This window comes from Garra rufa, chromosome 16 (assembly GCF_049309525.1).
Source record: "Garra rufa chromosome 16, GarRuf1.0, whole genome shotgun sequence".
NCBI lineage: Eukaryota > Metazoa > Chordata > Actinopteri > Cypriniformes > Cyprinidae > Garra > Garra rufa.
The window spans coordinates 36078029-36105790 of record NC_133376.1 but is presented as its reverse complement, the minus strand read 5'-3'; the positions used below and the strand labels follow the sequence as shown (position 1 = coordinate 36105790).

Genomic DNA, 27762 nt, shown 5'->3' with positions numbered 1-27762 from the left:
TTTATGTAAGTGAGGATAGCAAAATAAAGTATACTATGACATATTATACCCAAGGTGGAATACCAGTAAAATCTGGGACCAAAAATTTGATTTGACATTTTGACCTGACGATGTTTTGTTACATACAGTACACTGCCACTCAAAAGTTTGGGATCAGTTTGGGATTTGTTTTTTTAAAGAAGTGCCATCAAGGCTGCATTTGTTTGATTAAAAATACAGAAAAAAAAAACAGTAATCTTGCAAAATGTTTTAACAATATAAAATAATGGGTTTTATTTTATTATACTTTAAATTATAATTTATTCCCGTGATGCAAAGCTGAATTTTCATCAGCTGTTACTCCAGTCCTAAGTGTCACATGGTCCTTTAGAAATCATTCTAATATGGCAATTTATTTTAAGAATTATCAATGTTGGAAATAGTTTATATTATATATATATTTTTGGGAAACTGCACTTTTTAAAAAATATTTGATCACTAACCAGTTAAAAAGAACAGCATTTATTCAAAATATAACCTTTTCTAACAATGTAAATCAATGCTATAACCTTTTTATTAATTTAACACAACCTTGGTGAATAAAAGTATTAATTTCTTTAAAAAAAAGAAAGAATAAAAATGTACTGACCCCAAACTTTTGAAAATTAGTGTATATCATTAGAAAATAAATGAATGCTGTTCTTTTCAACCTGTTATTGATCAAAGAATTCTGAAAAAAATATATATATATATGACAGGTTCCAAAAAAATATTAAGCAGCAGAAATTTCTACATGAGTACAAAGGGCCTTTTACTTTATTTTATTTTATTTTATTTTATTTTATGTTTTATTATTTTTTATTATTGGTATTAACTTTTATTATCCTTTCTGTAAAAACCTATAGCTCATAGTAAGTCAACAAAATCAAACCATAATTTTAATTTATATTTCTGTTCTGGGAACACATGCATTTAATTAGATGTTTAATTAGACAATACCTCATTTCCATATTTAATCGTAATATTACAAAAAAGTTATAAAACAACTTAACTGACGAAGCAATTTTTTGGTATCAGGGATGGCACGATTCTGAAATGTAATACTCGCTTTTAAAGATCTTATCAAATAAAAGTTCTTATTCTGCAGTTTTTCTTCATTGAATTTCCTGTTTCACTCGAAAATGTCACATTACGAAAGTAAAATGAGTTAAAAATGGTCAAAGTGTTCTTTTTTTTGCCTTTGTTGTTGTTACCACTATTCTATTAGAGCTGACATCGTGATAAATCCTAAAGAGTTTTCACTTGTTTTAAAGTGTAAGTGGCCCATATATAGTTCTCTTCTGATTCGTGCTATTATATCATTTGTCAAAATCTAAACGGACATGTGATGTAATCTAACGTGAAATCTTTCCGGGGGATGTCCTGTGTCTCTTGCATAAAAACAGAAGCAGAGAGCGAGGGAGACAGAGAGCGCACTAAAAAAAAAATGAGGAAGAGAAAGAGGTGGGGTGGGAGGGCTTTCACAGCTGTTGTTCTGCTGTGCTTCCTCTGATAGTGGACTTGGCTGTACTCCCAGTTCTTTAGGTAAAAGATTCAAAACACAATTACCTTCAACGCCTTTTCGTGAAAAGACAAGGTGGAAGTATGCAAAGCAACATTCACTCTGGATTTCCACCAATGTGTTTTATTGTTTTTTTCTCTCTGAAATCGTCATGCATAATTGAGTTCTTTTATGTTTCAAATATTTAAGAAGATGAAGCGTGTTGCATATTATTGTGGATATACTTTAGATCTACAAGAATTAATTCCTTCATCCTCTTATAAAGCTGTCTCTCATCACACGAGTGAAAACGCTGACAGTGCTGACATGAGCTTCTTATATCTAGATCAGCTTATGGCGCACGCTTTAATTCTTTAATCTGTTCTACACAAGTGACCCTCTGCGAGTTGCACTTGGCCCAGGATGTTGAAGGGAAGGAACTTATTCTAGAATACTAATTGAGGGGAACAAAAGCAAGCGACAGGCCCTCACCCATGATTCTCCAGGTGACCATGGCAACACTTAAAACCTGAAAGATAACGTCTTCTTGAATTTCAATGTGCTTCCAATGTCTCTTATAGATGGACTTTGCCTAGTAACTATAAAGACGTGTGTAACATTGAATAAAATGATTAAAATAAAGCCATAATGGATTCTATTTCAGAACAGATGTGCAAAACACTTTTGTGGTTACACTCCATTTAACATGCATAACATTTTTGTCATACAGGTCTAGTGTTTTATTGTCAGGTATGGTCTGTCAGACTGCTCTAGGAATGCAAGTGGTACTAGTTAACACGTAATTGAAAGGCGTGTCTCTTCCACAGTACAAGTTTCCATGGATGCCTATGCACCGTCAGGCTTATGTAATGAAATAACTTTTGTTTTTCAAGAAAGCTATAAGTATTTCTTGCCTTTTCTTGAAAACCCATCTCTTTATTTTGTTGTGCAAGCATTACAATAATTTCCATGTGTTTGGGCTGTAGTGCACTGGCATAGTATCGTTTTAAAATAAATATTTGTTTTAGAGGAAGTCACCTGTTTTGCTCAGTTACTGAAAATGACTTGGTAAATTGTGAAACGTAACTATATTATGTATTTGGCATGATTAGAGCAGCTTAAGCATTATTTCAACAGGATAAGTTTTCCAAAAGACAAAAACTGATAAAAATGACAGTAACAGTAGTGTACAGTCGTGGCCAAAAGTTTTGAGAATGACACAAATATTAGTTTTCACAAAGTTTGCTGCTAAACTGCTTTTAGATGTTTGTTTCAGTTGTTTCTGTGGTGTACTGAAATATAATTACAAGCACTTCATACGTTTCAAAGGCTTTTATCGACAATTACGTGACATTTATGCAAAGAGTCAGTATTTGCAGTGTTGGCCCTTCTTTTTCAGGACCTCTGCAATTCGACTGGGCATGCTCTCAATCGACTTCTGGGCCAAATCCTGACTGATAGCAAACCATTCTTTCATAATCACTTCTTGGAGTTTGTCAGAATTAGTGGGTTTTTGTTTGTCCACCCGCCTCTTGAGGATTGACCACAAGTTCTCAATGGGATTAAGATCTGGGGAGTTTCCAGGCCATGGACCCAAAATGTCAACGTTTTGGTCCTCGAGCCACTTAGTTATCACTTTTGCCTTATGGCACGGTGCTCCATCGTGCTGGAAAATGCATTGTTCTTCACTAAACTGTTGTTGGATTGTTGGAAGAAGTTGCTGTTGGAGGGTGTTTTGGTACCATTCTTTATTCATGGCTGTGTTTTTGGGCAAAATTGTGAGTGAGCCCACTCCCTTGGATGAGAAGCAACCCCACACATGAATGGTCTCAGGATGCTTTACTGTTGGCATGACACAGGACTGATGGTAGCGCTCACCTTTTCTTCTCCGGACAAGCCTTTTTCCAGATGCCCCAAACAATCGGAAAGAGGCTTCATCGGAGAATATGACTTTGCCCCAGTCCTCAGCAGTCCATTCGCCATACTTTTTGCAGAAGATCAATCTGTCCCTGATGTTTTTTTGTTTTTTTGGAGAGAAGTGGCTTCTTTGCTGCCCTTCTTGACACCAGGCCATCTTCCAAAAGTCTTGGCCTCACTGTGCCTGCAGACGCGCTCACACCTGCCTGCTGCCATTCCTGAGCAAGCTCTGCACTGGTGGCACTCCGATCCCGCAGCTGAATCCTCTTTAGGAGACGATCCTGGCGGACTTGCTGGACTTTCTTGGACGCCCTGAAGCCTTCTTAACAAGAATTGAACCTCTTTCCTTGAAGTTCTTGATGATCCTATAAATTGTTGATTTAGGTGCAATCATAGTAGCCACAATATCCTTGTCTGTGAAGCCATTTTTATGCAACGCAATGATGGCTGCACGCGTTTCTTTGCAGAACAATTAATTTAAAGCATCACCCTCCTTTTAACATGTCAAGTCTGCCATTCTAACCCAATCAGCCTGACATAATGATCTCCAGCCTTGTGCTCGTCAACATTCTCACCTGAGTTAACAAGACGATTACTGAAATGATGTCAGCAGGCCCTTTAATGACAGCAATGAAATGCAGTGGAAAGTTTTTTTTTTTTTTTTTTTCGAGATTAAGTTAATTTTCATGGCAAAGAAGGACTATGCAATTCATCTGATCACTCTTCATAACATTCTGGAGTATATGCAAATTGCTATTATAAAAACTTAAGCAGCAACTTTTCCAATTTCCAATATTTATGTAGTTCTCAAAACTTTTGGCCACAACTGTACAATTAGGTGAGCATCTCACATGTTGATGTGACTGTTAGAAATTAGATATGGTAAGGAGAAGCGTTGTTAAAAATAAAAATAAAATAAATACACATATACATTACATTTTATCATTTGAATCAAAAACAGGAACCTCTCAAACCATACCTTTACACTGTACAGCTACAGTTGAAGTCAAAGGTTTACATACACCTTGCAGAATTTGCAAAATGTTAATTATTTTACCAAAATAAGAGGGATCATACAAAATGCATGTTATTTTTAATTTTTAAGTTCTTCAGATCCCATAGATTTTGATGTATTTGAACCCTTTCCAGCAATAACTGTATATGATTTTGAGATCCATATTTTCACACTGAGGGACTCATATGCAACTATTACAGAAGGTTCAAACGCTCACTGATGCTTCAGAAGGAAACATGGTACATTTAGAGCTGGGGAGTGAAAACTTTTGAACAGAATGAAGATGTGTGTTTGACTAAATTAGTTTTTGTTTTTCATTTTGTACTGCATTTCAAAAGCTACAGAAGATGCTTACATGCTTCCCAGAAGACATAAGTTCAATTTACCCTGATCTTCAAAGTCAAAAAGTTTTCACCCCCAGCTCTTAATGCATCGTGTTTCCTTCTGGAGCATCAGTGAGCATTTAAACCTTCTATAATAGTTGCATATGAGTCCATCAGTTGTCCTCAGTGTGAACAGATGGATCTCAAAGTCATACAGTCATTGTTGGAAAGGGTTCAAAAACACAAAAATGCTGAAAAACCAGAACTTATGGGACCTGAAGGATTTCGCTGAAGAACAGCGGACAGTTTACCTGTTCAGGACAAACAAGGGACTTATGAACAACTATCACTAAACCAAAAACACAGCTGTGGATCATTCAGGTAACAACACACACTGTAAAAAGTTTTCACCAGTTTCAACTTAAAAACTTAATACATTTTTTTAAGTTAAATCAACTTAAGTCATTTAAACTCACAAGTTATATCAACTCATTTTTATTGTAATATGTTAAAATGATTAGTTTTAAGCTGATTTAACTTAAAAACATAGCCTCTGAACTTAGGTTTTTAAGTTGAATCTGGTGAAAACTTTTTACAGTGCAGTATTAAGAAACAAAGTGTATGTAAACTCTTGAACGGAGTCATTTTTATAAATTCAACTATTATTTTCTCTTGTGGACTATATGTAAACATCTTTTTAGTGAAATATCTTATTCAGGTCAGTACTACATAAAAAAATCTTATTTTGGTCAAACAATTTTACATTTTGCAGATTCTGCAAGGTGTATGTAAACTTTTGACTGCACCTGTATATGGAGGAACATACGTTTCCTCAGTGTGGAGCTTACATCACCATATTTGATAGTCATATTTTTAACCTAGAAAACCAGAGTGTGTGGGTTGATGCTGCATAAGTCAAAGGCACAAAAGTTCACTTTGCACCTTTCACTAGAAATCTTTTTCTATGTAGCCAGTTCATCTCAGAATTGTTTGTCATTATAGCATTTTAAAAGCATAGGTCAAATCAATAAACTCTAAAACCAATGCTATCATAAATCCCCCTCCAAAAATGCAAGCTGCATGTTCTGGAGAAAAAAAAAAAGAGAGGGCAAAGGCTACTGAAAAGCTGATTGGCTCTTGAGTTATAGGTGGAACTTTCATGCTGTTGCCATATTGAGGTTTTATGATTTCCCCATTCATTTTCCTATGAGAGGCCTGTCTCCTCCTCTTGTGCTGTCTCTGGTAAGTATGTTCTAGTCTGAGAAAGGCTAGAACGTTCTTTGCTGTTATTGGACATCACAGCTGCTCAGTTCTCTAACAAATGACATATCATGAATTGCAGGCCTTGGGAGATTGCAAATTTGGACCATAGATCTGTAGTTTAAGTCCAACAAGAACCCAGCTACCCCTTTGGACAAGGCTAAGAGCAGCATGTTTCACATTCCAGATCTCAGTGTCTTTGATTTCTTGGCAGAGCTTCGCAAGTTACATTAGCCTGTCCCAGAGTTCACTGTTCTGTTTACTCGTTTTTCTATTTGCATTTGCTTGCAGGACCAACCCATCATGATGATCCATTCCATGACATATCAGTGGAAAGAATGCTACCGCAAACGTGGTAAATGACACTCGTAATTAACACAACACAAGATGCAGATGTGCAAAGCAAAACAAAAAAACTGCACGCTAACACTATCCATGCATGTTTAACATGGCAGATACTGTAAACAATGGCTAACAAAGTGCGTCTTGTTAACAGGTTTGACTCTGGATGTTTGATTCACTGCCATATTTTAACTTCTCTAACTAAGAGGGAGGTCACCCAAAAGTCAAATAATCTATGATTATTCTTTAAAGAATATCTTTGCAACTTTGGTACATTTAATGAAGGAAAATTAGGAATTGTGGTGCCAAGTTTCAAAATGACAAAGCACTATAAATGTACAGTTGATGAATTTTTGTGAAATGACTAATTAATTGAAGAAATCTTAATTAGATAAGAGCTATGGGTGTTTTCAATGAATTAAGTCTTACACTTCAGTCTATTTCTCACACAAAACTGTCAAAATATAGCATATGACTCATATATTAAGCAAATTTACTACTCTTTTACGCAACCTTCCGATCAGACTGCACAAAAAAAAAAGGTGAAGAGTAATTAAAATCACCTGTTCTTACTTTTGCCTGATTGCTCAACCTCATCCGGGTTTACAAGAAACCCAAGACTGAACTTGGTTTTCATTTATCACAGTCACTGTTGAAGTCAATAAGAATCAAAGACAGAGTGGTGTACTGGCATGGGCATGTTACGGAAGGATACTTGGCAAAAAAGCTTTACAAAGTCTTTCCAGGACGCCCAAATGTTTCCGATAAAGGGGAAGGAAGGTTTCTTAAAGGGAAAGTTCACCCAAAAATGAAAAATGTCCCATGATTTACTCGCCCTCAAGCTATCCTAGGTGTGTTTTACTTTATTTTTTCAGAAGAATACAATTGGAGATATATATATTTTTTTTAAATGTCCTGGCTCTTCCAAGCTTTATAATGGCAGTGAATGGGTGTTGAGATTTTGAAGTCCAATAAAGTGCATCCATACATTATAAAAAGTGCTCCACATGGCTCCGGGGGGTTAATAAAGGCCTTCTAAAGTGAATCGATGCATTTGTGTAAGAAAAGTATCCATATTTAAAACTTTATGAACTGTAATCTCTAGCTTTCGTTCAAGTGACGTTCAAGCAGATGACGTAGGCATAGCGTAAGCTCCAGTAAGAATATGATAAAACAGCAAAAGAAAACAGCTTGGTTGGTCTCCTCTTGGCTTTTATCTAAATCCTCCAACATTTTTCTTTACAAATCCTCATTTTGTACTTTTGACATGTGACCTACGTTTGCACGCTCTTCTGTGCTTCCACACAAACACATTGATTCGAAGGTCTTTATTAACCCCTCAGCTGTTTATGATTTATGGATGCAGTTTTTTTATGAACTTTCACTGCCACTATGAAAATTGTAAGATCCAGGACATTTTTAATACAACTCTGATTGTATTCGTCTGAAAGAAGAAAGTCGTTACACATAGGATGGCTTGAGGATGAGTAAAACGTGAGTCATTGTTGTTTTTAGGTGAACTAACCCTTTAAGAACTACTTAGTGTTATTAACACAAACAAGTTGATTCAACTGAAAAAGCAAGCCGGATGAATCAGTTTTGTTTAAGTGACGCCAACAAAGCTTAAACCTACGTAAATAAAGCTCATAAGTAATATCTGTTTAGCTTTAGCAGTGTCTAAGAGTTAGTCAACATCCCTTCACATAAGCACTCTGCGTTTATGGGAAGACAGTGGCTTGCCTTCATGAAGCGTGACGTTAATAGTGAATTACATCCTTATGGAAAGAAATGCTTTGGGCTTGTTTAAACCATCCATATCATATCCACAAGGCTGAGTGCATCAATTCTATTCATTTTCTAAACACTAAGCATTTGACAAGCTTTGTATGTTGACTCAAAGCTCTCTTATCCTTTGGCAACTTTATTAACGTTTGGCACGTTTATGCACCACGAAACAATCTCAGCTTTTACTGCTTAAAATATAGTCTTAGTTATGTTGCATGAGACCAGTGTTTTGAAAAACCAAGATCCTTTAATTAGCCGTCCAAATCCAAGAAACCAAAACGGAGAGTTGTTTACTGTGAAAGGGTTGTTTTGGACTGGAAATTGTTCACTGCGTAGCCACATATTTTACTGCAACCTGCTGTGCACATGCTCTACAAGCTAGTGCAGAGGCGACTTGTCGCCGGTTTGTAACGTGACTGGTGCATAGTGGACAAAGTCCATAAGCAGAGCTATGACATCCTGCTGGGATGCTCCCTGTGAAGAAGCTTTATACAGGATGAGCTGTAATAGCAGGCTGATTCATTCAGTCTATAGGTGTTTTGGAGGACACCATGTTCCAGGCCAGTCAAGACAAAACCGTGATGATCCATGATGTGTCACGCTTAATCTTAAGGACTAGCATAATGGAAAAACAGTTTCCATAGAGGCCTGCTCTCAGCATGTGGCAGAATGTCTTGAAAGGCTGTTTGTCTGAACATGAAAAATAAAATATGTTTATGAGATGAACACTTTTGTTTGATCATCCATCCAGTGTGATGCAATAGATAAGGAAATCAATCGACTGACAAGATACATAATTGCTTTATCTCATCATATCTGACTAGGTGAATAGCTAAAGCCTCTTCAAACCACACACTCAAGCAACTATAGCCTTTTGATCTAACAATGGGTGAGTAATTCACCCTATTATTTTATGTTCCTTCATAAACAGCCATACTGCAAAAGATAATGATGATGAATAGCTTTATAGTGTATTACAACAAGTTTTCTGCTGAGTTCAGCTCGCATGTGGAAAAATAGACTCAGCACCGAAACTCAACTTGCACATTTTGCTATGTACACCTACCTGATACAGTATGCAGCGCTGCTTTGTTAGGGCGGGCAGTGTGAATGCTATAATCTGTTAATGTGGGTGCTTAAATAATTACACGCTGCTTTGTGTGCGGTGTGAGAAAGGCCTAAGTCATGCACAGATTCGGTTTAGCCCACGTGGGCTCTTAGGCGCTGATATAACAAGGGCAAACGCTGCAGAGGGCAGACTACTGTTGACAGGTTCTGTCATTATATCTGAATGGACGTCACTGGCAGGGTGTGAGCAGATAAGACAATAAAGGCCAAGCAATTTTTGCAGGACTCACCTCTGCATCATCATATAAACAACCTCTCCTAATGCTTTCCACTTAATTTGGTTCTCATAAACAAACAAGGCAAAACAAAACCACTGGCAATTACCAATTAATATATGATATAATATACAGTTGAAGTCAAAAGTTTACATACACCTTGCAGAAACTGCAAAATGTTACCAAAATAAGATGCATGTTATTTTTTTATTTAGTAATGACCTGAATAAGATATTTCACATAAAATATGTTTACATATAGTACACAGCATGACCTTGTTCATAAGTTTACATAATTCTTAATACTGTTGTTACCTGAATGATCCACAGCTGTTTTTTTGTTTGTTTGTTTGTTTGCTTAGTGATAGTTGTTCATGAGTCCCTTCTTTGTCCTGAACATTTAAAATGCCCACTGTTCTTCAGAATAATCCTTCAGGTCCTACAGATTATTTGGTTTTTCAGCATTTTTGTGTGTTTGATCCCTTTCCAACAATGACTGTATGATTTTGAGATCCATTTTTTTTTACACTGAGGACAACTGATGGACTCATGTGCAACTATTACAGAAGGTTCAGACGCTCACTGATGCTCCAGAAGGAAACACAATGCATTAAGGGGTGAAAACTTTTGAACAGAATGAAGTTGTGTACATTTTTCTTATTTTGCCTAAATATCATATTTTTTATTTAGTACTGGCCTTCCGAAGCTACATAAGATACTTACATGTTTCCTAGAAGACTAAATAATTTAAACTTACCCTGATCTTCAAATTCAAAAAGTTTTCACCCCCTGGCTTAATGCGTTTTTTTTTTTTTTCCTTCTGAAGCATTTGAGCCTTCTGTAATAGTTGCATAGGAGTGCTTCAGTTGTCCTTATTGTGAAAAGATTGATCTCAAAATCATACAGTCATTGCTGGAAAGGGGTCAAATACACAAAAATGCTGAAAAACCGAAGAATTTGTGGGACCTGAATATTTTTTCTGAAGAACAGTTTAAATCACTGACAAAAAAACAAAAAAAAAAAAACAGCTGTGAAACATTTAGGAAACAACACAGTATTAAGAATCAAGTGTATGTAAACTTTTGAATGGGGTCATTTTTATAAATTGTTATTATTTTATCTTCTGGACTGTATGTAAACGTCTTTTATGTGAAATATCTTTTTCAGGTCACTACTAAATTAAAAAAATAACATGCATTTTGAATGATGCCTCTTATTTTGGTTCAAATAATGAACATTTTGCAGATTCTGCAAGGTGTATGTAAACTTTTGAGTTCAATTGTAATATAATTATTCATGTGATCTGCTCCATGTACAATTAAAATAGCTGTTATTGCAGGCTTGTGCACAATTCAGAATTGAATTGAGAATGACTCCTAAATTCCGATTCAATTCTTGAATTTGAATTGAATTTGAATTGATGTCAAAAACAGGATCTAGAATTACAATTCGAATTTGAATTGAAGGAAGCAGAATTGCAATTCAATACAAATTCAAAGAAATTCATATACATAAGTGAAGTGTTTAACAATGAAGCTTTACAATATATGTCAGATTTCATTACATATTCTATAAATGATATTAGTTTGAACTACTTGTACAGATTACATTAACAGGAAATGTTTCCCCCCAGCAATGAATGTTAAAAGCTCTAGTCACAGAACACATAATTAAGTTTGATTTATTGGAATTGTAATTTTGTGGAACACAATGGAACGTGACTCCATATCCCAGAAGCTTTGCTTTAACCAAGTATTTAATGGTTGCCAAACAATTTGAGGTGGACATTTGTTTGAAAGCTTCTTTTCTACACAATTGAGAATTAGATGCAACAGTGTTGCTCAATGAGTTTTGCATTGGAATAAATGACAACTGCATTTACAACGACTTGTTTTATTTGATTACTTTGAAATGAAAATAACATTTTGAACAAAACTAATCAAACATTGAGGGAGTAATTTATTTCAAGAATTTGATCATTATCTATATGTTGGAACAAAATGTATGCAGGGTTGAGGAGTGACTAGTTATGTGTAATGAAATGATGCTATTAAATTACAAAATTAATGTAATTGTATGTGAGATTCAACACATTCTTTCTGTTGTATGACTGTGTGGAATGTCTTTGAATTGCCATGAATTTAATTCCACTTCCTGTCATTCCAACTCCAATTCAAATTCAACTTCCTGTGGGGCGGAGTCAATGTGGCCAATTCTGAAATTCTGAATTGTGCACAAGCCTGTTTTATTGGACTACTAATATGACTGTTGATTTATGTACATGACTTTAAGCATACTTTTTAAAAGTGCTACTCACTGATTTATTTGTAGAGTGGAAAACACTGAGTGTATCTTTAAAATAAAGGCAAAAGAACTAGGCCTTGTTTGTTCTTTCCAGGACATTATGCAAGGGTTGAAAGCACTGGAAGTGGTGAAAGTTATTCGCTCCAAGACAGTTACCAGCACAGACTTTTGAGGTCATGAAAACAAATGCCTTGGATGAAATCGAACGTTGGCCACAGATCTTTTCAGAGTTTGTGCGATTATTGATTTTCAGCCAATGAATGTCATTTTTTTCTCATTCAACACTAAGTTGTACAATAGAATAACTGTCCTTTCACTTTTGACTGCAGCGGAGGTGTTGTGTACAGTGTATTCAATTAAATCGGCCTTGGGGGAAATTAAGGATACAGTCCCGATCAAAATGCTATTATGTCTGCCTTGGCAGCCACTTCAACATGATCAGACCTCTCTTTTGCCCTGAGGTAAACACAGCTGAAGCCATCCAGAAGAGAGTTTTATCAAGTCAACAAACCATGAACCCATGAGGCTCTTTCACAAGCTACCGGGGCAGTTTTATTTCACAAGCAAATAATCTGACCTCTCTGCTAACACTGTGGATGTACATTTTTGTTGAAGGCCTGCCACAATAAACAGCATGATGTTAGCCCCCAACAGACACCTTGAACGCTGACTTTAAAGGGACAGTTCACCCAAACATGACAGTTATGTCATCATTTACTTACTCTTTGGCCATCACAAACCTGGTACACAAATAAAAAAAGTTTGAGTTCTCTACAACTTTAATTGTTCAAAAATACAGTATTTAAAATGTAAATAATTCTTGCTGATTTTTCAGCATCATTACTTCAGTCTTAAGTGTCACAATACTGGACTAATTTCCTTCAGAAATGAATACGTGAAAAATATATGACCCTGGACCACAAAACCAGTCGTAAGTAGCATGTATGCATCCATTTTATGGGTCAAACTTATAGATTTTTCTTAAATGCCAAAAATCATTAGGGTATTAAGTAAAGATCATGTTCCATGAAAATATTTTGTACATTTCCTACTGTAAATACAGTAGTCAACATTTGAAGTGGATCAAAACCTTTAATCAAAGCTGTCCTAAAACCAATACCCATTCTTGTCTTAGGACAACTTTGATGAACTTTTTGGATCCACTTAAAATGTTGACTACTGTATATCAAAACTTTAAAGACGTTTTCTTAATATTTGGATTTTTTGCACCCTCAGATTTCAGATTTTCAAATAGTTGCATCTCAGCCAAATATTGTCATATTCTAACAAACCATACATCAATGGAAAGTTTAATTATCAGTTTTCATATGGTTTTGGTGAATTGAAAGTTTAAAAAAACATGATTGATTGATTGATTGATTAAGAACAATCTAAAGTTTCAGCTGTCACTTATGATAAATTGAAATGATAAATGTGTCCTTGCTGAATCAAAATCCTGATCCCAATCTTTTAAACTATAATGTATTTCCAGTCTTCTGAAGTTACGCAATAGTTTCATGTGAGGAACAGACTCAAATTAAAGTCATTGTTCACTTAAAAAATCCATCTTAGCTCTCCTTGGTGCTTGTGAGAGAAATAAAGATGTCTGATTCATGCATGAATCATTCTTTAGAGTGAGTTCCCAATTAACAGCTTACTGTAGAGGAAGACAAAATAATAATACAATCACAAGTTTTCTTGTATAGCTACAGTAGACTTGGAATACAGCATATGGGTAAAATAGGCCATTTTTATGATACTTTTTTAGTACTTGAAAACCTTTATTGTTACCGCATTAAAAAAAAAACGACAAATACATTCTTCATGTCTCCTTTTGTGTTTGACAGAAGAAATAAAGTCCTTTTGGTAGTGCATATAAAATATGCATTGCTTATTTTCACCTGTCATTTGCAAATGGCACCAATCACTAATACAGTAAGCCCTTTTAGACATTATTTATAAGACTCATTTTTCATAGCTGAATGAACCCCACCTTTGTTTGCATTTGAAAATGACATCACATGATTGTCAGTGACATTATTTGGTCCCTGTTAGATTATATAACAGCACAATGAGTCTTTATTAGCCTGTCTTAACCATTAGTCCATTGTCCCAGGTCATGGACTTTGAGGCACTTCAGTGCCCTCAATAAGTATGTTTGTGTTTTGGCTATGGCATGGCCGCTGTGGATCAGTGAATGCCAGTGTTGGGTGGGCTTGCAGACAGTGCCTGTCACTACCCTGAACCCTGCTTCTGGGAACAGGAGCACCTTATACCAGACAACAAAGCCCAGGCTGGCCCCCAGCCTCTGGCTCACTGTCAACTCTCCACCGGCCCAGTCACAACAATGCTGCTATTCAGTCAGCCAATTAAATGGATATTATACACCTCTGTGCGTGTTTGCCTGACTATGACAAGTAAATTACTGAACAAGCCTCTGCCACAAAGACAATTGACCTGTTAAGACACTGTGAAACTTGATCCACCTGTTGCAATTTATTACAACACCCCATGTACTGTCTGCAAGTCATTTATTACAAACAGCTTGCGTCGAGCGGAGCGCTCGCTACATTGAGAAGCGCGTGTGAACTCATAATCAGAATCATCAATGCAAATGACTTGTTCTCACAGCACGAGCTCAATGGAGGTTTAATTTTCAGACCAGCTGCACGGCTGAATGTGTCGCATGTGTTACATCAAAAGGCTGCATCTTACTCAAATAATTAGCGGAGACATTATCGATTCATTAGGTTTTATGTGTATGATAGAGGAAATTGATGGCATATGATCTAAGGCGGGTGGAATGCGCGGATTGCTATTCAGTGTTCTTTTTAGTAAGCTGGTCTAAATTTAAATCTTTTGAAATATAGCAAGAGCCATAAACGTCATTTATTGAAAAAAAAATGATGTGACTCCACGGTGAAAGCTCCAGAAAGTTTTTTAAAGGGGACATCAGATGCAAAATTCACTTTTACATGGTGCTTGCATATAAATGTGTTTAAGCAGTGTGTGGACACAACCTACAACAGTCTCAGTTATCAAGTTTGGATTTTCTGAGCAGAGTGACATACTGCCAACTGCCAATCTCATAATCAATGGAGGTGTTTTGTATTTGGATGTAAAAGTAAATGTAAGTTAGTGAAAACATTAGTTTTGTTTTTTAGGGGTGGAGTGAATGATCATTGGATGTGTGTTCATGGTTTGTGTGCGTTCACTACCGTGTGTGTGGGTTAAATGCAAAAAAGTGTTTGAAAAAGTGTTGTTTTACACAGTGATTGAGGAATTTTAACCAAAGTATGTTGGAGATGTTTCATAAAGACTCTAAAGAATCTTACTAACTTGTGGAAATGGGCATCCAATGTCCCCTTTAAAGGAAAAGTCCACTTCCAGAACAAAAATTTATAGATAATTTACTCACCCGCTTGTCATTCAAGATCAGTCGTAAAGAAATTATGTTTTTTGAGGAAAACATTTCAGGATTTCTCTCCATATAGTTGACTTCTAAGGTGCCCGTCAGTTTGAACTTCCAAAATGCAGTTTAAAAGCAGCTTCAGAGGGCTCTAAATGATCCCAGCCAAAGAAGAAGGGTCTTATTTCGCAAAACAATTGGTTGTTTACTAAAAAAAAAAAAAAAAAAAAAAAAAGTAGGATGATTCATATACTTTTTAATCTCAAATGCTTGTCTTGTCCAGCTCTGCTGTTCAAGACAGTTAGGGTAGGTCAAAAAACTCCCATCTCATTTTCTCCTCCAACTTCAAAATCGTCCTACATCGATGCAGAAGTACCGACCAAGTGTTTACAAAGTGAAAGTGCAAAGAAGATCAAACACCTTTTACCAAAAAAAGGTAAAACAGTGATGTTGGACGATTTTAAAGTTGGAGGAGAAAATGAGATGGGAATTTTTTGACACACCCTAACTGTATTGACCCAGAGTACACGCAGAGAGAAGACGAGCATTTGAGGTTAAAAAGTATATAAATTGTTCTAAAAATAACCGATCATTTCATTAGGTAAGACCCTTCTTCCTTGGCTAGGATCGTTTAGAGCCCTTTGAAGCTGCATTTTAACTGCATTTTGGAAGTTCAAACTCGCGAGTACATACAAGTCCAATATATGGAGAAAAATCCTGGAACGTTTTTTCTTAAAAAGCATCTCAAAACTTCCTTACGACTGAAGAAAGAAAGACATGAACATCTTGGAAGACAAGGGGTTGAGTAAATTATCTGTATATTTTTGTTCTGGAAGTGAACTTCTCCTTTGATAAAACAGTGCAACGTTTTTCAGCCATTCAGGTCTTTACCAGGCGTAGTTTTTATTTATTTCTCTTTTTTGTTCTGCACCTGAGCCCAATTTGGGCTGTGTGATTTTCAGAGTGTGAAACCCCACAGTGTTGGTCTGGTAAAAAGTGTCTTTTAAAGACACTTAATCCTATTAAATTGTTGTGCATTTTCATTATTCTAACGTCATCACAAACAGAGAGAAGGTGACTTCTTGCAGCTTGCAAGCATCTTTTTTTGATGAGGCAGCTTGTGCGGTTCATTTGCAGCTTTTATTACACTGCTCTTGTATTATATGCTCTTATCCAAGGTGAAGTCATCATCACTTCTCAGGTCATTTCAGGTTTGTTACCACAGCCCGCACACTGGTCTGCATTACAGCTTTCACATTGCCAATTCTCAATGCAGAAAGCAGATGAATTTGAAACAGTGTACTTGCTATACACTCTTAAAAATAAAGGTGCTTTAAAAGGTTCTTCACAGCAATGCCATAGAAGAACCGTTTTTGGTTCCGCAAAGAACCATTCAGTCAAAGGTTCTTTAAAGAACCATCTCTTTCTTACTTTTTTATAATCTGAAGAACCCTCTTTCGCCATAAAGAACCTATTGTGCAACATGAAGGTTCTTAAGATGTTAAAGGTTCTTTATGGAACCATTTAGACAAAAAAGGTTCTTCTATAGCATTGTGAAGCACCTTTATTTTTAAGAGTGTATTACTAATCTTACTATTTCTGTGATATAATTCAGAAAAGTATTCTATAAAGCATAAAAATTAGCAAAAAGTGATGGCAGAAATAGTAAGAGTATGTTATTGTGAATGTAGCCAAAACACAAGTGGAGTGATAAACCATGATGTTGGACTGTATATCAGCACGCACTAACCAAAAGTTATGTCACAGCATTGCAGTCTGTGGTTAAGTTTCCACATTGTGGCTGATTGTTCCAAATCTGATCCAATCAGCATTTAATGTTTGCTGTTCTTTTGAAACTGAAGTCTTATTGAAGTGTTCCTCCTTCTGTTGACACAGCTGGGAGTGGTAAGCATGTCTTCAGATTGTGGTGTAATGTATGTAAAGCTGATCTTCTTTATAGTGATGACCATGTCAAATAAATAGGTCTGTGAGGCCACGAAGAGCCAGGGATTTATGGGAATAATGCTCTGAGGTTCCAGGCCTGGGGTTTCTCAAAGCCTTGATTTCTTCACGCTCATAGTGCAGAATCAGGCTAACATTCTCAAAACAACTTTGGAAGAAAGACCACTCAGCCAAAACCACCGAAACCCCTATGACCCCGGGACTTTTATGTAACAGTCTTCTACGCATTCCCTTCCGGAAAATGTCCTGCAGGCTTTAGGAGGATCGCAAAATAGTTGCATCTTTGATACGTTTTTGTCCTCTGCTGTAGACTTGGCAGTATACAGAGGTTCATTGTTAGTCTTTTTGGCATATCAGTACTACTTACGTATATTGATAGGGATTGCTCAAGTCTCTGCTTCAACAAGTCCTCAGAAATAAGAAAAAGCTAGAGCTCTCGTGTGGTGAACCTTAGCTCTCTTTCCTCATGTGATGTGCTGGATGCCTTTTATTAGTAGTGGCTCCCTTTTACATGCTGGCTCGAGACAAAGTGTACAGACAAACACGTGATCTGTCTGTCTGTCTGTCTGTCTGTCTGTCTACCTATCTACCTATTTATCTATCTAGCAAGCAAATATTCAGCATTCTTGTTAAAGGAATTTTAAAGAACCAGCCAACAATTCTCACTTGGGATGGAGGCTTGAGAGCGAGCAGTTCTGAATTTTGTTTGTTAATCTCACTGTTTGGTCAGAGATATTGGGGTCAGTCAGGGCAAGGCTGAGTTCAGACGTTATCTCACATTAGCATCGACCATGAAGGGTGGCACAGTGTTGTCTTTTCATGATGTTCAGGAGGGCGTAGACGGCCTTTGGCAAGGTTTTGCATACTCTGCATTTGGACATGCATTTGAGGTGTGATTTAAGTAGAATGTTGCTCCCTAGAGTCTCTGTGTTTATGAGTCATGCTTTTTTCGTGCAGGTGAATGACCTTGTTTTTCTTTCTCATATGTGACCTGGTCCACAAAACCAGCCGTAAGTAGCTACCTGTGTTTGTAGCAATAGCCAACAATACATTGTGTGGGTCAAAGTGATCAATTTTCCTTTTCTGTCTCAAATAAAGATGATGTTCATGAAGATATTTTGTAAATTTCCTTCTGTAAATATATCAAAACTTATTTTTTAATTAGTAATATGCATTACTAAGAACTTCATTTGGACAACTTTAAAGGTGATTTTCTCAATATTTAGTTTTTTGCACCCTCAAGTTTCAGATTTTTCAATAGTTGTATCTCGGCCAGATATTGTCCTGTCCTAACAAACCATACATCAATGGAAAGCTAATTTATCCATCTTTCATATATATTTTTTAAGATAATTTCAAAAAATTGACCCTTATGGCTGATTTTGTGGTCCAGGGTCACACACAAACTAATTTTTTCTATATGATTTGATGTTTATGTCTTGCTGGACAGATATTTTTTGATGTAATGACTGTGGACTATGTCAGTTCTCGGTCGTCTAAGAAATATTGTCCGAAACTGTCATAAAACTGTCATAAAACCAGTTAGTGATCGTAATATCAGATTCTAAGCAACAACTTTATCACATATTAACATTCAGATGAGTCATAAAAAAATTACACTAATAAATAATGATACATTGTATAAGTATGAATGTTTATTGCACTATATTTAGAGCTTATCAAGGATATCTAAATATTATTTTGTTTATATTTTAAATATTTCTTATGGCTGCTAGATTAATAATTTTTTTTAAATGCAGTAAAATAATGAAATAAAAAGTTAAATAAAAACTGATTTTATCACATTTTAAGAATAATGAGTCATAAAAAGATTACAGTGAAGAGTAAATATATGCTATAAATATTAATATTTATTGCACTGTATTTAGAGCTTACTAGGGATAATTAAATATTAAATATTAGTTTAACTGTTTGTTAAATGTTGATTAGAGTTGTCAGATTAATTAATTTTAATGTATTTATGTTATTTTTCAATTTGGTATAGCATTCAGTTAAAATCAGTTGATTTAAAAAAAATCTAATTGTTAAAGGAGAAGTCCAGTGTGATATTGACCCAAAGTGTGTTGAATCATGATACCGAGTGTGAACTTACCTTTCATAGCTCATCTCGGCTTGTTCCCTGCACTCCGAAATCTGGCGTTAGTTAGCCGATGCTAACAACAGGTTGTCGATGAGGGTGAATCGGGCATATCGGACTAGCCATGTAAATAAATCACTGTTTTACACCATTTACGAGGCACAAAGTAGCTCCACACTTCATTGGTAGACTTCCAAGGGCCCTGACATTTAAAACGAGACATTGTGAACAAAAGCACTGGTAGTTTATTTACAAGAAGATTTATACAGACATTATGCTGGTCCTTAGCTGGTTAATGCTGGTCCTTTGCTGGTTTCTGCTGGTCATGTTGCTGGTCAAGGACCAGCAGAAACCAGCAAAGGACCAGCAAAAACCAGCTAAAACCAGCATCCCAGCACCAAAACCTACCTAACCAGCATATGCTGGTTTTTTCAGCAGGGTGGAAGTCTACCAATGAAGTGTGGAGCTACTTTGTGCCTCGTAAATGGTGTAAAACAGTGATTTATTTACATGGCTAGTCCGATATGCCCGATTCGCCCTCATCGACAACCTGTTGTTAGCATCGGCTAACTAACACCAGATTTCGGAGTGCAGGGAACAAGCCGAGATGAGCTATGAAAGGTAAGTTTACACTCGGTATCATGATTCAACACACTTTAGGTCAATATCACACTGGACTTCTCGTTTAATTTTAATTTAAAATACATTAAACTAAATGACGTTGTAATCACATTTCTTAAAAGTGCTATTAATTATTAATAATACAATTGAGTAGATATTGATAGATAGATAGATCAGTCAGCAGACAAAACACCTTTTATTTAAATCCCCATGGATAACTCCTCAAAACACTGGCTTCCAGACACTATAGTGTAGATCATGAGCTGTTCAGATTGGCATGTCTGGATCCATGTCTCTGCATGCCTGGAGATGTGGATTACACTTCTGCATAATAAGTAAGGCATTTTAGCAATATTTCTGAGTGTTTAGTGGACATGGACAGGACTTGGAATTGTTGGCAGGGCCTCTGTTACATTGTGTCCTACATACTATTTAACAGCCACACCTTTCTTATCAGTGTAACATCAATAACACAATGTTCCTTTCTTAAGACATCAAGGACCTTATATTACAAGTCCATATTTAGTGTGCAGGAGGTGTGAAATATGAAATATTATACAGAATAAGGAGAAGAGAAAGAAATCATCAATAAGACACCAGAGTGTTATATTGTTTTTAAATATGCTGAGAGTTATGGCATAGAATAGTCCAACATGAAAAAGAACTGCTTTTCCTGTCATAGAGTACAAGAATGGGTTGGTGTGCAAACTAACAATGGCTATTTGATCATATTAGAACAGAGGGCTGTTGAACTCTGTGTATTTAGTAACTGAGACTGTGAAGTGTCTTTGGGCCAGAGGTCCCATGCAGACTGTTCCTGTTTACATCCCGACACCAGGCTCATAAAGAAAAGCTAATTATGTAGACTGTAACCTTTCACTGCCACGTATAAAACTGAGGACACCCCGATAAAAGAGATTAAACATTATCTGGCACACTAGGAATCTTGTTTCAGAGGCGTCCCAGTAAGGCTAAGATGTATATTGTCCTGTTGTAAAACACATGAGATTAGATGCTGAGCAGCTTTATTGCATTTTAAGAATCAGAACAACCATAAATAAGATTCTACCACAGAATGCATTTATATTGCATAACATATTAATGTTTATTACATCCACAGTGACACTTTTTTTAATTACTGTTATGTCATTAAATTTGACAGTCCTACTTTTCATATGCATGTTAGTTCTCTTAAATGCAATATCTTGGTTTTGCTACAAGTGTTGCTATGGCAACTCTCTTTTTGATTTGCAATATGTCTCATTACTATGTCATGCCATGCTCCTTTCATTAGTCATTCAGATTGCATTCTTTTCATTTACAATAGCTTTTTCAAATAAGAATTTTGCATTGCCTAGTAAAAATGATTTACTGACTGTTCATATCTGGTGGTTATTGGCCAATTTTACTACTGCTGTCAAAACTTAAGATAGCAATTTAAGGCAGATGAGCAGTGTCTTGCTATCAGACAGTATGACAGGCTAACTATACACATTTAACCCATATCTCTGTGGTGCTGACAGTGAATATTTCCAAAGTGAAATCCGTGTTACAATAACAACACATGGAATGCATTCTCATCATCTGGCTGCAAATGTTAATTAACAATAGTTCAATCTTTTTTTTTTTAATACCTTTACAAAAAAGCTTTAGATTATTTTAGATTATTTTTCCACTAGGCCCCATCTCTAATTCTTCCACAGACTAAGCATTTCAAGTACTATCGGATTTTAGCAAACTATCCTGATATCCATATATGTGACCCTGGAACACAAAACCTTAAAGTCTTAAGTAACAAGGGTCAAAATTATAAATTGTTCTTTTGTGACAAAAATAATTCGGATATTAAGACCTTGTTCTATGAAGATATTTTGTAAATTTTCTACCATAAATATACCAAAACTTAATTTTTGATTAGCAATATGCATTGCTAAAAACTTCATTTGGACAACTGTGATATTATGTATTTAAAATTTAGCAATAGCCAAAAATACATTGTATGGGTCAAAATTATAATTTTTCTTTTACAGTATGCCAAAAATCATTAGGATATTAAGACCTTGTTCTATGAAGATATTTTGTAAATTTCCTACCATGAGTATATTAAAAACTATCAAAACTATATAAAACAATTGTGATTAGCAATATGCATTGATAAGAACTTAATTTAGACAAATTTAAAGGTGATTTTCTCAATATTTCGATTTTTTTGCACCCTCAGATTCCAGATTTTCAGTCAGCTGTATCTAAGACAAATATTATCCTATCCTAGCAATTCATCAATTGAAACCTTTTTGTTTAGCTTTCAGATGATGTAGATATCTCAATTCCAAAAAATTACCCTTATGACTGGTTTTGTGGTCCAAGGTCACAAATGTTTATTTATAGTTTAAAGAGCATGGTTTCATGGAAAAATGCGCTGTGTACTTGATCCTAATAAGACGCTTTTGCCAAATACCTGCTGTGGGTAGCTTGACACGTTAATATTCTGTAGTACATCACATTTGCTTGTTCCAAAATGCAATATTATGCATACACACTGTCAAAAATAGATTGAAGTAAATGTTAAAGGTTCATGAGGGTTTGTTTTGGAAACTCCTGTGACCATTAAATTTTATAAACATGCATATTACCTGGAGAGGAATTTGTTTTGCTGCATACTTCAGCTATGGGGCGATAGACTATGCCAGAATGGTATGTAAATTGCCCATAGTTTGTAAATGAATGGGTGTTTTGCAAATCAGAAAAATCCACAAAACAAAAACGTAAACTTGCGCAAAACCATTGCATGGGGAGAGTATTTAAGAAGTGAGAACTGCTTTGAGTTGGACTGACTCAAGATCTGCTTAAGTTTGCGCAAAGGCATGTTATTCATACCAATCTACACATTCCTGGAACCCTACTGAGACTGCAAGCCACCCTGTTCTTAAATAACACACTTGCAAGAGGTCCCTAATCACGTTAATCATCAAAACATGTAAATAACTAGTGTTTAGTGATTGTGTAACACTTATTAGTGTTGACTAGTGGTTTGCAATTGATGCTACTTCAAAAGAGCTTGGTTTAAATGAAATACATGAAGTAGTGTTAGCACTTGAAGACAGGAGGTGGGCAGAATTGCATAAGTGAAACCACAGCATGTTGTTGACATCAAACTCAAACATGTTGGTCATTAACCGGCAATCACAGCTCTGGCAGAGACTTTTACAGTTTTTATGACCTGATTGTGCCAGAGCAGGTGTGTGAATGCAAGATTGCTATTACATACCTGTGGAAGAACAGCAGTATGGACAGCATGGTTTGGTCGATGTTGCTGTTGCAGATGCCCTCGTTGAGCAGGTAGCAGGGGTCCCGGACCACCGACTCCAGTGAGTCCTGTCTCATGATGTTGTTGAGCTTATCTGTGTTTAGATTCTGGAAGTGAAGCTGGTCTCGGAGCTGTCTGAAGTGGTTGACGGATGTAGGGCTACCCAGGCTGGTGTGACCCGGTCGGCCCGGCTCGGGCTCGCAGCCATTGGCCAGATCCAGACAGCAGCTGCAGCAGTCCAGGCCGATAGGCGAACGGCACTCCTCGTTTGACATCAGGTCAACTTCCTCCACGTGGGAGTCAGACGGTAGCCTTGACAGGTTCTCCTCCACCTGCTCCCAGGTGATCTTCAAGCACACCTTCCTCCTTCTAAAGCAAGCTGCTGCTGTGAGTTGATCCTCCTCGACTGCGTCTGCGAGAGTGTGTGTGTGTGCACACACGCAACGCAGGTTTTTATGAGCCGGGGTGGCTGTTCTTTTGTAATGATGCAGTGGGAATGCGAAAAAATGTGAAAGAAAAAACAGAAGCTGCTTCTGTTTTTTGTGTTTTTTTCTTCCTCGCTGTCCCCTGCCCTGCACTTTTCCCTGCCCCTGTGCGTGCATACAGTGCAGAGGGCGAGAGAGGAGGTGGAGGGATGGAGGAGAGGGTTGGGAAGGAGGGAGGAGGGATCTCTCTGATTGGTAAAGCACGCCGATCAGTTCACAGAAAGTTCCCGCCTACTTTCCCTCTCAACATTGCAGTCAGGGAGGAGCTTAGTCAGGAAGGGTATAAAAGCATGCTCTTTAACATGTGCACTTGAGGGCTGCCAGGGGCGGAGCCCTGAGAGTTAGCAAACACATAGTACTTCCCCTGTTTATATCTCTGAATCAAACACAAATGCCATTTTTCCTTGCTAGTTTGGTCTCGCTTTCCTAAGGCTATTAAATTCAGACTCCACTCGAAGTCTTTGCGTGCTGAAGGTACAAATACTGCTTGTGTGCAGTGTTCCGTGTCCAGTGATTCATCACTAAATGTTTCTATCAGTCTTGTTTACCTCTTACCAGTTTTTTCCATTCCTTGCCTTTTAAAGAGAATGGATGTTGGTGCTTAAGTACCAAGATGTATGTGTTAAAAGTGTTAAATGTCTCTTAACAGATACAAATGCTCTGGCATTATTTGTTAAGGTTAAAGGTTAGTGACACTATCTATTCTGTCTGTTTAATTCCTATTTCTCAGTTTGTTTATCTGAATCTGATTTAGAACTTTGCATTGGATTCCTATCATATTGCTTAACTTGATTAAGTAAAAATGCTGACATAATGTTAACTCAGCAAAGCATGCTGTGGAAAACATTCAGTTGTCAATAAATTCTCTGAACACCTTCTAATGTTTGAGCATGTTTAAAATGTGTACAATATGATTTCATCACACATTGAGTTGAACTTTCCATTGAAATTCAATTAAAGAGACAGCTCTGGAATTTGACAGTTTGATAATACTATATAATATGTGACCATGGACCACAAAACCAGTCTTAAGTAGCATGGGTGTTTTTGGTAGCACTTTAGAATAGGTAACACTTATTCACTATTAACTACGACTTTTCCCTCAATAAATTCCTAATTTGCTGCTTATTAATAGTTAGTAAGGTAGTTGTTAGGTTTAGGTATTGGGTAGGATTAGGGATGTAGAATAAGGTTATGTAGAATAAGGCATTAATATGTGCTTAATTAGTACTAATAAATAGCCAATATTCTAGTAATGTGCATGCTAAGAAGTCGTAGTTAATAGTGAATAAGTGTTACCTATTCTAAAGTGTTACCAAACTGATTTTTGGATTAGTAATATGCATTGCTAAGAACTTCATTTGGACAACTTTAAAGGGTATTTTCTCAATATTCAGATTTTTTTGCACCCTTAGATTGCAGATTTGCAAATAGTTGTATCTCTGCCAAATCTTAACAAACCATACATCAATGGAAAGCTTATTTATTTCAGCGTTCATGATATATAAATCTCAATTTAAAAAAAAAATGTACCCTTATGACTGGTTTTGTGGTCCATGGTCATGATGTTTAATTACTTAAACAGAAAAATGTTTTGAAGTTGGTATTATTCCAAGCTTACCAGCAAATGCTCTGGCATCATTTGTTAAAGGTTAAAGGTCAGTAATCCTAGCTGTTTTGTCTATAAAGTTCCCATTTTCCTATTCTCTGAACACCTTGCAATTTGTCAAATGAGCATGTTTGGAATGTGTAAAATATGATTTCATTATATGTTTAGCTTAACTTTCCATTGAAATTGGATTAAAGACTAATTACAAATCAACTGTTATTACTGTTAGGGCTAGTGCAATGCCTGAGCTCTGAAACTTGACAGTCTGATAATACTATATAATATGATGTTTAATTATTGCATTGAATTTGTAGTACAGAGCTCTGCAATTCAATGTATTGAGCTCATTTAATAACGTTTTACATGCCTCCCTGGATCATGTAATTTATGGTGTAATAAGACTTATCTAAAGCCTCTTTAATAGTAGTTCAAGAAATTTAATTTAGCAGAGAATAGGTGAATTATGATTGCTTTATTGAGTGTGCAAAGCAGTTGAGACACGTTGGGGCATTTAAGGACTTTGCCAGTGTGGGGTCATACAAGTTGATTATTTGGCCCTCTGCTGGCACAAGCAATGAAGTGCAGAGAATTTGGGACTGTGGGATATGAAATGAATCCATTATATGCTGAATAAGTGCTCTGAGTCCAAGTGTTTAGGTTTTGAAACACAATCTGAGAACAAAAAACATCAAGTGCGTCATATGAGAGATTGTTTTAAAGACAAACATGAGGAGTTTCTTGTATAGGCTTGGTGAGTGTAATCTGTCATCAGAGAACACTGACTTCACTTGTTTATTTATATAACATTTATTTAATTGTGCAATTGTGCTGCTTTTTAAATAATTACATAAAAATATATACAGAAATATACAGAAGTTTACATACACCTTGCAGAATGTGCAAAATGTTAATTATTTTTAATAAAAATAAGAAGGATCATATAAAATGCATGTTATTTTTTATTTGGTACTGACCTGAATAAGATGTTTCACATAAAAGATGTTTGCATATAGCCCACAGGAGAAAATAATAGTTGAATTTATAAAAATGACCCTGTTCAGAAGTTTACAAAACCTTGATTCTTAATACTGTGTTGGTACCTGAATGATCCACAGCTGTTTTTATAATTGCTGTTCATGGGTCCTTGTTTGTCCTGAACGGTTAAACTTCAGGTCCCACAAATTCTTTGGTTTTTCAGCGTTTTTGTGTATTTGAACCCTTTCCAACAATGACTGTATGATTTTGAGATCCATCTTTTCACACTAAGGACAACTGAGGGACTCATATGCCACTATTACAGAAGGTTCAAACACTCACTGATGCGTCAGAAGAAAAAACAATGCATTAAGAGCCAGAGGGTGAAAACTTTTGAAAAGAATGAAAATGTGTCATTTTTTCTTATTTTGCCTAAATATGTTTTTTTTTTTTTTTTTTCATTTAGTACTGCACTTCAGAAGCTACAGAAGATACTTACATGTTTCCCAGAAGACAAAATAAGTAAAATTTACCCTGATCTTCAAATTCAAAAAGTTTTCACCCCCCAGCTATATACAAATTTTTCACCATATATAATTATTTAAGATTTTTTTTCTGCAGTTTATTTAGAGCTCTTATACTGCCCATATAAAATGCAGCAAGCAATGGCTTGCCTTATGTGCACACAGCATACATATGGTGGAAAATTTTTCCCTGTGGGTGGTGTTGGGCCGGAAAAGGTCCCGGGCATTTTTCCCACTCCTAGTAGTCCCAATCCTTCCCTGCTGTACTTTTACACTGAACCTGGGGTGATGTGACACCGACTGGTTGCATATGCAGCAGGTGTGTGCCTGAGGCTGGAGAAAGTGTAATACAAATGCTCTCTTTGAATGTGTACGCAAAAGCTTTACATGGATCCTTTGATCCTACACATGCAGACTCCTAAGTCAAATCGAGACTGTTTTCCAGGCTAACATGCTGGGTTCCGCTTGGAAAACAGGCCTGTGCTTGTTATTATGGATTTATTTTCATTATCACAACTTGCATAAGAATTCAGTCTTGCAGAGATGTAAACAGGTTTAGGTAAAATCGTTTGCTTCATAGAAATTTTGCACTGAGCAGTCCAAACACTCAATACTGGTCAGCAGTCAGCTGCACATTATCACTAAAAGTCTGTGTTTAAAATAGTTCACTCTTCTCAAACTAAAATGTCCAGGTTATTTGCTATTCAGCGCGTGAATGGCACATGATAGTTCAATACGTTCCAAAGTGACAGATATCTATTTGCTCGTTATCTACTGACCAACTGTGTTTTTCCTGCAGAGTCAGCATTAAAACATATGGTGCCTGTTGTGAATGCTTATTGGTCAATACAGCGTTCCAACTGTGTTAAAATACACAAAAAACCTGTTTAGCTGTACTTTAACAGAAATGTGAGACTTAGTGAACATTCCTGTATATATATATATATATATATATATATATATAT

At 36.2% G+C, this 27762-nt stretch overlaps 1 protein-coding gene across 1 annotated transcript in view; it reads right to left on the bottom strand.

The window, feature by feature from the left end:
* tsc22d3 (TSC22 domain family, member 3) overlaps positions 1 to 23798 on the bottom strand; it is a 42195-nt gene extending 18397 nt beyond the window's left edge. Inside the window, exon 1 of the mRNA XM_073820329.1 lies at positions 23166 to 23798. Within this exon, the coding sequence (XP_073676430.1) occupies positions 23166 to 23479 (314 nt within the window). The 5' untranslated portion in view covers positions 23480 to 23798. The remainder of the gene's footprint in view (positions 1 to 23165) is intronic.
* Between the last annotated feature and the right edge of the window lie 3964 nt (positions 23799 to 27762).